The sequence below is a fragment of the Oncorhynchus masou genome, unplaced genomic scaffold (genome assembly GCF_036934945.1).
Source record: "Oncorhynchus masou masou isolate Uvic2021 unplaced genomic scaffold, UVic_Omas_1.1 unplaced_scaffold_8981, whole genome shotgun sequence".
Lineage (NCBI taxonomy): Eukaryota > Metazoa > Chordata > Actinopteri > Salmoniformes > Salmonidae > Oncorhynchus > Oncorhynchus masou.
This window is the reverse complement of record NW_027015451.1, coordinates 1-11,502: the sequence shown is the minus strand read 5'-3', so window position 1 is coordinate 11,502 and position 11,502 is coordinate 1. Positions and strand designations below refer to the sequence as shown.

At 43.7% G+C, this 11,502-nt stretch overlaps 1 protein-coding gene across 1 annotated transcript; it reads right to left on the bottom strand.

Moving 5' to 3' along the window:
* Positions 1–8,786: 8,786 nt before the first annotated feature.
* LOC135538048 (translin-associated protein X-like) lies at positions 8,787–9,607 on the bottom strand. The gene is given in 4 exon segments (XM_064964041.1): positions 8,787–8,882; positions 8,885–8,960; positions 9,053–9,118; positions 9,428–9,607. Coding segments are annotated over 4 exon segments (357 nt in total). The 5' UTR covers positions 9,563–9,607; the 3' UTR covers positions 8,787–8,802.
* Positions 9,608–11,502: the final 1,895 nt, after the last annotated feature.

Below are 11,502 nucleotides of genomic sequence, written 5' to 3'. Positions count from 1 at the left end.
AATCAAATCAAATCAAATTTATTTATATAGCCCTTCGTACATCAGCTGATATCTCAAAGTGCTGTACAGAAACCCAGCCTAAAACCCCAAACAGCAAGCAATGCAGGTGTAGAAGCACGGTGGCTAGGAAAAACTCCCTAGAAAAGCCAAAACCTAGGAAGAAACCTAGAGAGGAACCAGGCTATGTGGGGTGGCCAGTCCTCTTCTGGCTGTGCCGGGTAGAGATTATAACAGAACATGGCCAAGATGTTCAAATGTTCATAAATGACCAGCATGGTCGAATAATAATAAGGCAGAACAGTTGAAACTGGAGCAGCAGCACGGCCAGGTGGACTGGGGACAGCAAGGAGTCATCATGTCAAGTAGTCCTGGGGCATGGTCCTAGGGCCGCGGTTCAGCTGAAACTGGAGCAGCAGCACGGCCAGGTGGACTGGGGACAGCAAGGAGTCATCATGTCAGGTAGTCCTGGGGCATGGTCCTAGGGCTCAGGTCCTCCGAGAGAGAGAAGGAGAGAATTAGAGAACGCACACTTAGATTCACACAGGACACCGAATTGGACAGGAGAAGTACTCCAGATATAACAAACTGACCCCAGCCCCCGACACACATAAACTACTGCAGCATAAATACTGAAGGCTGAGACAGGAGGGGTCAGGAGACACTGTGGCCCCACCCGAGGACACCCGGACAGGGCCAAACAGGAAGGATATAACCCCACCCACTATGCCAAAGCACAGCCCCCACACCACTGGAGGGATATCTTCAACCACCAACTTACCATCCTGAGACAAAGCTGAGTATAGCCCGCAAAGATCTCCGCCACGGCACAACCCAGGGGGGCGCCAACCCAGACAGGATGACCACATCAGTGAATCAACCCACTCAGGTGACGCACCCCCTCAGGGACGGCATGAGAGAGCCCCAGCAAGCCAGTGACTCAGCCCCTGTAATAGGGTTAGAGGCAGAGAATCCCAGTGGAAAGAGGGGAACCGGCCAGGCAGAGACAGCAAGGGTGGTTCGTTGCTCCAGAGCCTTCCGTTCACCTTCCCACTCCTGGGCCAGACTACACTCAATCATATGACCCACTGAAGAGATGAGTCTTCAGTAAAGACTTAAAGGTTGAGACCGAGTTTGCGTCTCTGACATGGGTAGGGCAGACCGTTCCATAAAAATGGAGCTCTATAGGGAGAAAGCCCTGCCTCCAGCTGTTTGCTTAGAAATTCTAGGGACAATTAGGAGGCCTGCGTCTTGTGACCGTAGCGTACGTGTAGGTATGTACGGCAGGACCAAATCAGAGAGATAGGTAGGAGCAAGCCCATGCAATGCTTTGTAGGTTAGCAGTAAAACCTTGAAATCAGCCCTTGCTTTGACAGGAAGCCAGTGTAGGGAGGCTAGCACTGGAGTAATATGATCAAATTTTTTGGTTCTAGTCAGGATTCTAGCAGCCGTATTTAGCACTAACTGAAGTTTATTTAGTGCTTTATCCGGGTAGCCGGAAAGTAGAGCATTGCAGTAGTCTAACCTAGAAGTGACAAAAGCATGGATTAATTTTTCTGCATCATTTTTGGACAGAAAGTTTCTGATTTTTGCAATGTTACGTAGATGGAAAAAAAGCTGTCCTTGAAATGGTCTTGATATGTTCTTCAAAAGAGAGATCAGGGTCCAGAGTAACGCCGAGGTCCTTCACAGTTTTATTTGAGATGACTGTACAACCATTAAGATTAATTGTCAGATTCAACAGAAGATCTCTTTGTTTCTTGGGACCTAGAACAAGCATCTCTGTTTTATCCGAGTTTAAAAGTAGAAAGTTTGCTGCCATCCACTTCCTTATGTCTGAAACACATGCTTCTAGCGAGGGCAATTTTGGGGCTTCACCATGTTTCATTGAAATGTACAGCTGTGTATCATCCGCATAGCAGTGAAAGTTAACATTATGTTTTCGAATAACATCCCCAAGAGGTAAAATATATAGTGAAAACAACAGCGGTCCTAAAACGGAACCTTGAGGAACACCGAAATTTACAGTTGATTTGTCAGAGGACAAACCATCCACAGAGACAAACTGATATCTTTCCGACAGATAAGATCTAAACCAGGCCAGAACTTGACCGTGTAGACCAATTTGGGTTTCCAATCTCTCCAAAAGAATGTGGTGATCGATGGTATCAAAAGCAGCACTAAGGTCTAGGAGCACGAGGACAGATGCAGAGCCTCGGTCCGATGCCATTAAAATGTCATTTACCACCTTCACAAGTGCCGTCTCAGTGCTATGATGGGGTCTAAAACCAGACTGAAGCATTTCATATACATTGTTTGTCTTCAGGAAGGCAGTGAGTTGCTGAGCAACAGCCTTTTCTAAGATTTTTGAGAGGAATGGAAGATTCGATATAGGCCGATAGTTTTTTATATTTTCTGGGTCAAGGTTTGGCTTTTTCAAGAGAGGCTTTATTACTGCCACTTTTAGTGAGTTTGGTACACATCCGGTGGATAGAGAGCCGTTTATTATGTTCAACATAGGAGGGCCAAGCACAGGAAGCAGCTCTTTCAGTAGTTTAGTTGGAATAGGGTCCAGTAAGCAGCTTGAAGGTTTAGAGGCCATGATTATTTTCATCATTGTGTCAAGAGATATAGTACTAAAACACTTGAGCGTCTCTCTTGATCCTAGGTCCACGCAGAGTTGTGCAGACTCAGGACAACTGAGCTTTGAAGGAATACGCAGATTTAAGGAGGAGTCTGTAATTTGCTTTCTAATAATCATAATTTTTTCCTCAAAGAAGTTCATGAATTTATCACTGCTAAAGTGAAAGTCATCCTCTCTTGGGGAATGCTGCTTTTTAGTTAGCTTTGCGACCGTATCAAAAAGGAATTTTGGATTGTTCTTATTGTCCTCAATTAAGTTAGAAAAATAGGATGATCGAGCAGCAGTAAGGGCTCTTCGGTACTGCACGGTACTGTCTTTCCAAGCTAGACGGAAGACTTCCAGTTTGGTGTGGCGCCATTTCCGTTCCAATTTTCTGGAAGCTTGCTTCAGAGCTCGGGTATTTTCTGTGTACCAGGGAGCTAGTTTCTTATGAGAAATGTTTTTAGTTTTTAGGGGTGCAACTGCATCTAGGGTATTGCGCAAGGTTAAATTGAGTTCCTCAGTTAGGTGGTTAACTGATTTTTGTCCTCTGGTGTCATTGGGTAGACAGAGGGAATCTGGAAGGACATCAAGGAATCTTTGTGTTGTCTGTGAATTTATAGCACGACTTTTGATGTTCCTTGGTTGGGGTCTGAGCAGATTATTTGTTGCAATTGCAAACGTAATAAAATGGTGGTCCGATAGTCCTGGATTATGAGGAAAAACATTAAGATCCACAACATTTATTCCATGGGACAAAACTAGGTCCAGCGTATGACTGTGACAGTGAGTGGGTCCAGAGACATGTTGGACAAAACCCACTGAGTCGATGATGGCTCCGAAAGCCTTTTGGAGTGGGTCTGTGGACTTTTCCATGTGAATATTAAAGTCACCAAAGATTAGAATATTATCTGCTATGACTACAAGGTCCGATAGGAATTCAGGGAACTCAGTGAGGAACGCTGTATATGACCCAGGAGGCCTGTAAACAGTAGCTATAAAAGTGATTGAGTAGGCTGCATAGATTTCATGACTAGAAGCTCAAAAGACGAAAACGTCATTTTTTTTTTTGTAAATTGAAATTTGCTATCGTAAATGTTAGCAACACCTCCGCCTTTGCGGGATGCACGGGGATATGGTCACTAGTGTAGCCAGGAGGTGAGGCCTCATTTAACACAGTAAATTCATCAGGCTTAAGCCATGTTTCAGTCAGGCCAATCACATCAAGATTATGATCAGTGATTAGTTCATTGACTATAATTGCCTTTGAAGTAAGGGATCTAACATTAAGTAGCCCTATTTTGAGATGTGAGGTATCATGATCTCTTTCAATAATGACAGGAATGGAGGTGGTCTTTATCCTAGTGAGATTGCTAAGGCGAACACCGCCATGTTTAGTTTTGCGCAACCTAGGTCGAGGCACAGACACGGTCTCAATGGTGATAGCTGAGCTGACTACACTGACTATGCTAGTGGCAGACTCCACTATGCTGGCAGGCTGGCTAACAGCCTGCTGCCTGGCCTGCACCCTATTTCATTGTGGAGCTAGAGGAGTTAGAGCCCTGTCTATGTTGGTAGATAAGATGAGAGCACCCCTCCAGCTAGGATGGAGTCCGTCACTCCTCAGCAGGTCAGGCTTGGTCCTGTTTGTGGGTGAGTCCCAAAAAGAGGGCCAATTATCTACAAATTCTAACTTTCTCGGAGGGCAGAAAACAGTTTTCAACCAGCGATTGAGTTGTGAGACTCTGCTGTAGAGCTCATCACTCCCCCTAACTGGGAGGGGGCCAGAGACAATTACTCGATGCCGACACATCTTCTAGCTGATTTACACGCAGAAGCTATGTTGCGCTTTGGTGATCTCTGACTGTTTCATCCTAACATCGTTGGTGCCCACGTGGATAACAATATCTCTATACTCTCCTACACTCGCCAGTTTTAGCTTTAGCTAGCACCATCTTCAGATTAGCCTTAACGTCGGTAGCCCTGCCCCCGGTAAACAATGTATGATCGCTGGATGATCTGTTTTAAGTCTAATACTGCGGGTAATGGAGTCGCCAATGACTAGAGTTTTCAATTTGTCAGAGCTAATGGTGGGAAGCTTCGGGTGTCTCAGACCCGTAACGGGAGGAGTATAGACCAGAGAAGGCTCGGCCTCTGACTCCGACTCGTTACTTACTGGAAAACCGGTTGAAAGTTTCTGTCGGCTGAATGAGCGACACCGGTTGAGCGTTCCTACAGCATTTCCTTCCAGAAACCGTGAGAAAGTTGTCCGGCTGCGGGGACTGTGCCAGGGATTTATACTACTATCTGTACTTGCTGGTGGCACAGACGCTGTTTCATCCTTTCCTACACTGAAATTACCCTTTGCCTAACGATTGCGTCTGAAGCCGGGCTTGTAGCACAGCTATCCCTCGCCGTGGCGTACAGCGACTGCAATTAGAAGGCATCATGTTAATGTTACTACTTAGCTTCGGGTGTTGGAGGTCCTGACGAATCGTGTCCAGATAAAGCGTCCGCAGTGGGTCAGAAGTTTACATACACTAACTTGACTGTGCCTTTTAACAGCTTGGAAAATTCCAGAAAATGTTGTCATGGCTTTAGAAGCTTCTGATAGGCTAATTGACATAATTTGAGCCAATTGGAGGTGTACCTGTGGATGTATTTCAAGGCCTTCCTTCAAACTCAGTGCCTCTTTGCTTGACGTCATGGGAAAATCAGAAGAAATCAGCCAAGACCTCAGAAAAAAAATTGTAGACCTCCACAAGTCTGGTTCATCCTTGGGAGCAATTTCCAAATGACTGAAGGTACTACGTTCATCTGTACAAACAATAGTACGCAAGTATAAACACCATGGGACCACGCAGCTGTCATACCGCTAAGGAAGGAGACGCGTTCTGTCTACTAGAGATGAACGTACATTGGTGTGAAAAGTGCAAATCAATCCCAGAACAACAGCAAAAGATCTTGTGAAAATGTTGGAGGAAACAGGTACAAAAGTATCTATATTTACAGTAAAACGAGTCCTATATCAACATAACCTGAAAGGCCTCTCAGCAAGGAAGAAGCCACTGCTCCAAAACCGCCATAAAAAATAAATAAAATCAGGCTTAGGTTTGCAACTGCACACGTTTTTTTGGCAGAAATGCTCGGACATGTGAACTTTCATGTGCCTTAATGTCAAACGTCTACATCATCTGTAAATACGAATAAAATTGTTAAATTACGGACCTTGTTGGTTTAGCCATAGAGAAAGACAGCAACCTTCCCGCTAGCCTAGTGGTTAGGACAGTAACTGAAAGGTGGCTAGATCGAATCCCCAAGCTGACACGGTATAAATCTGTCTTTCTGCCCCTGAACAAGGCAGTTAACTCACTGTTCCTAGGCCTGTCATTGTAAATAAGAGTTCTGAACTGACTTGCCTAGTTAAATAAAGGTTAAACAAAAAAAAACAAAACTAAGGGGACTAAGTGGACTTCAGAAACAGCAGAGGGAGCACCTCCCTATCCACATTGAAGGGACAGCAGGAGAAGGTGGAAAAATTTAAGTTCCTGGGCGTACACATCACAGACAAACTGAAATGGTCCACCCACACAGACAGTGTGAGGAAGAAGGTGCAACAGCGCCTCTTCAACTTTAGGAGGTTGAAGAAATTTGTCTTGTCACCCAAAGATTACCAGACAGGTGTAAAGGCTACTTTAGATTAACAGACTGATGTAAAAGCTACTCTATATTACCAGACAGGGGTAGTCTACTTTAGATAATCAGACAGGTGTAAAGTCTACTTTAGATTACCAGACAGGTGTAAAGGCTACTTTAGATTACCAGACAGGTGCAGTCTACTTTAGATTACCAGGCAGGTGTAAAGTCTACTTTAGATAATCAGACAGGTGTATAGGCTACTCTATATTACCAGACAGGGGTAGTCTACTTTAGATAATCAGACAGGTGTAAAGGCTACTTTACATTACCAGACAGGTGTAGTCTACTTTAGATAATCAGACAGGGGTAGTCTACTTTAGATTACCAGACAGGTGTAGTCTACTTTAGATAATCAGACAGGTGTAGTCTACTTTAGATTACCAGACAGGTGTAGTCTACTTTAGATTAACAGACAGGTGTCGTCTACTTTAGATTAACAGACAGGTGCACATTTTAGATTACTATATGTGTAAAGTCTACTTTAGATTACCAGACAGGTGTAGGCTACTTTAGACTATCAGACAGGTGTAAAGGCTACTTTAGATTACCAGACAGGTGTAAAGTCTACTTTCGATAATCAGACAAGTGTAAATCTTACTTTAGATTACCAGACAGGTGTAAAGGCTACTTTAGATTATCAGACAGGTGTAGTCTACTTTAGATTACCAGACAGGTGTAAAGGCTACTTTAGATTACCAGACAGGTGCAGTCTACTTTAGATTACCAGACAGGTGTAAAGGCTACTTTAGATTACCAGACAGGTGTAGTCTACTTTAGATTACCAGACAGGTGTAGTCTACTTTAGATTAACAGACAGGTGTAGTCTACTTTAGACTCCCAGACAGGTGTAAAGGCTACTTTAGATTACCAGGCAGGTGTAAAGGCTACTTTAGATTACCAGGCAGGTGTAAAGGCTACTTTAGATTACCAGACAGGTGTAGGCTACTTTAGATTATCAGACAGGTGTAAAGTCTACTTTAGATTACCAGACAGGTGTAGGCTACTTTAGATTATCAGACAGGTGTAAAGGCTACTTTAGATTACCAGACAGGTGTAGGCTACTTTAGATTACCAGACAGGTGTAAAGTCTACTTTCGATAATCAGACAAGTGTAAATCTTACTTTAGATTACCAGACAGGTGTAAAGGCTACTTTAGATTACCAGACAGGTGTAGTCTACTTTAGATTACCAGACAGGTGTAAAGGCTACTTTAGATTACCAGACAGGTGCAGTCTACTTTAGATTACCAGACAGGTGTAAAGGCTACTTTAGATTACCAGACAGGTGTAGGCTACTTTAGATTATCAGACAGGTGTAAAGGCTACTTTAGATTACCAGACAGGTGTAAAGTCTACTTTAGACTCCCAGACAGGTGTAGTCTACTTTAGATTACCAGACAGGTGTAGTCTACTTTAGATTAACAGACAGGTGTAGTCTACTTTAGACTCCCAGACAGGTGTAAAGGCTACTTTAGATTACCAGGCAGGTGTAAAGGCTACTTTAGATTACCAGACAGGTGTAGGCTACTTTAGATTATCAGACAGGTGTAAAGGCTACTTTAGATTACCAGACAGGTGTAGGCTACTTTAGATTATCAGACAGGTGTAAAGGCTACTTTAGATTACCAGACAGGTGTAAAGTCTACTTTAGACTCCCAGACAGGTGTAGTCTACTTTAGATTACCAGACAGGTGTAGTCTACTTTAGATTACCAGACAGGTGTAGTCTACTTTAGATTACCAGACAGGTGTAGTCTACTTTAGATTACCAGACAGGTGTAGTCTACTTTAGATTACCAGGCAGGTGTAAAGGTTACTTTAGATTACCAGACAGGTGTAGTCTACTTTAGACTCCCAGACAGGTGTAGTCTACTTTAGATTACCAGACAGGTGTAGTCTACTTTAGATTACCAGACAGGTGTAGTCTACTTTAAATAGTGATAGAGAGACCCAGCCTCACACACACAATAATGCCTGAGAGTGTCTACTTCACAACACTTTTTGAACTTTATTGAAAAATACTAAATTAAGAGTGACATTTTACATGCTATATCTTGACGACCTTCAGATTGGGACAGCGGAGATTGTGACGACACTGATCAGAGTCAGAACAAACAGCAATGAACAATGTTTGAATGAAACAACAGTTGACACCAAATACCATAACAAACGCATTATCCAGACCAACATCAGATGTCACCACAGAACAATAACAAACCAGGGTACAACGTTGTGGAACTTTCAGATAGAAATGTACTTTGTAGAACAAACATGCCTCTTGAACATCTAGAAAAAGGAATCATCACATCTTTATAGATTTCTATCTGCAAAGTTCCACAACATTTTGCCTATTAAACATGACCCTGACTGCATAACAGGGCTCAGGGTGAAGTTTCCCTAGGTACAGACCACGCCCATCATTTAACCCTACCCCTTTCCAGATCATTACACCCTCACCTCCACCATTAAACCCCACCCCCATCGCTAGGCCAGTCCTTCATCCTGGTCCATCATGGCTGTCCTGCTTGAGAAGACGTCAGCCAGCATGTGTTTGGGGATCTCTGACCCCGCACCTTCAGGGTATAGCAGGCATCCTCCACCTTGGACAGACTCTGTCTCAGCGTGTGGAGCTTCTTACTGACCTGGGATAGATCAATTCATTAAATTAGCCAATCAATCAATCACACAAATGTACTGCCCCAGCCAGACATAGAGTGAGCAGCTTCTTACTGACCTCATAAGGACCAGTGTTACCGATGTAGGAGAAACCATCGTGGATCTGACGCAGGAACATGGACACCTGGGATAGAGCAATCAGATGGATTTATAAAGCACTTTCTACATGAGGAGTTGTCACAGTGTTTTACAGTGACAACAATATCTAGATCCAGTCTGTCTGTCAGTCAGCCTTTTTACATCAGTAGTTGTCTGTGTTTTTACAGTGACTGAGGCTTACAAAAGTCTGGTAACTTTACCAAAATTCCCAGAAATCCTTCTTGGATTATTCCTGGATTTCCTGCTTATTCCCTCCTGAGTCTGGGAATACTCTAACAGAAATTTCTGAAAAAAAAAAATTGCAACCCTAACACAGATACAGGAATATGCTGACCTGGAAGGGCGTGTCCATGTCCCCGTTCCCCACGCTACTGATACACATCCTCATCAGCTCACCTGTCAGGTCGGCCACGCCCAACAGGTAGTCTGTAGGGGTCACCTGAAAGGTCAGCACTTGGGGGGTTCCCATTGGCTGCTGGCCTTCTGGGGTGTCCTATAGGTCAGAGGTGAGTCACGGTTAGTTAGTGACTATACTTTCACATTCCTTATCATTATTCTGTCAGTAATACCACGCAGTCTGTCGTCCCTGAGGAACACTATGATACACTGACTGACTGTAGAGAGGAAAGAGCAAGCAGCAGATCATCTTGATATTGACAAACTTGGCTATATACACAATAACTTGGCTAAATACACAATAACTTGGCTATATACACAATAACTTGGCTAAATACACAATAACTTGGCTATATACACAATAACTTGGCTAAATACACAATAACTTGGCTAAATACACAATAACTTGGCTATATACACAATAACTTGGCTAAATACACAATAACTTGGCTATATACACAATAATTTGGCTCAATACACAATAACTTGGCTATATACACAATAACTTGCTGATACTAAGATACACAATAACTTGGCTATATAAACAATAACTTGGCTAGATACACAATAACTTGGCTATATACACAATAACTTGGCTAAATGCACAATAACTTGGGCTCTCAAGTGGCACAGCGGACTAAGGCACTCCATCTCAGTGCTTGAGGCGTCACTACAGACACCCTGGTTCGATTACAGGCTGTATCACAACCGGCCTTGATTGGGAGTCCCATTGGGCAGCACACTATTGACCCAACATCGTCCGGGTTTGGCCAGTGAAGGCCGTCTTTGTCAATAAGAATTGAATAATAAAAAAGGAAAATCCGAAACATACAATATAGTTGCAGTGAAGCGGCTCAACAACTACACCACACCAGCCATCTAACAGACTTCCATTCAGAGTGACACACAGAGGCATCCAGGGTCAATGCCCTGCTCAAGGGCATGTTGACCGATCTCCCACCACGCCAAAAAACGTGAACCCGAACCCTCCAAGATCCCCCCCACAGTTCCCCAATAGCTGTCCCTCAACCTTTCGAGAAAGGAAAGACAGGAAAGACCTGTGTGTTGTCCTTGTTAATGGAGACAAAGAAGAGCTCCAACTTCTTAATCATAGCCCCAATTGTGTCCCGCACATTGAATATAGTTGTGGAGACTCCCTGTAATCCTAGATTCAGATCATTCAGGTGATAAAAAAACATCACCCAGATAGGCCAGTCGTGTGAGAAACTCGTCATCATTCAAGCGGTCAGACAAGTGAAAATGATGGTCAGTATAGAGAACTTTAAGCTCATCTCTCAATTCAATACGTGTCAATATTTTGCCCCTTGATAACCAGCGCTCTTCTGTATGTTGTAAAAGCGTTACATGGTCGCTGCCCATATCATTGCATGATGTAGAAAATACACAAGAGTTCAGGGGCCTTACTGAAACAAAGTTAACCATTTTCACTGGTGTCCAAAACATCTTTCAAGCTGCCAGGCATTCCTTTGGCAGCAAGAGCCTCTCGGTGGATGCTGCAGTGACCCAAATGGCGTCGGGAGCAACTGCTTGCACGCGCGTTACCACTCCATTATGTCTCCCTGTCATGGCTTTTGCACCATCAGTACAGATACCAACACATCTTGACCACCAAAGTCCATTTGATGTCACAATGATGTCCAGTACTTTATAAATACCCTCTCCTGTTGTCCTGGTTTCCAGTGGTTTGCAAAAGAGGATGTCTTCCTTAATTGACCCCCATAAACGTAACGGACATATACCAGGAGCTGTCCCAGGCCCACCACGTCTGTTGACTCATCCAGCTGTAACGCATATAATTCACTGGCTTGTATGCGAAGCAATAATTGTTTCAAAACATCGCCTGCCATGTCATTGAAGCATCGTAAAACAGTGATGTTTGATGAAGTCATTGTCTGTATAGTTTTTGGGCCTTTTTTCCCCAGCATTGTCCCAGCCATATCTGCGGCAGCAGGAAGAATGAAGTCCTCCTCAATAGTATGGGACTTGTCTGTC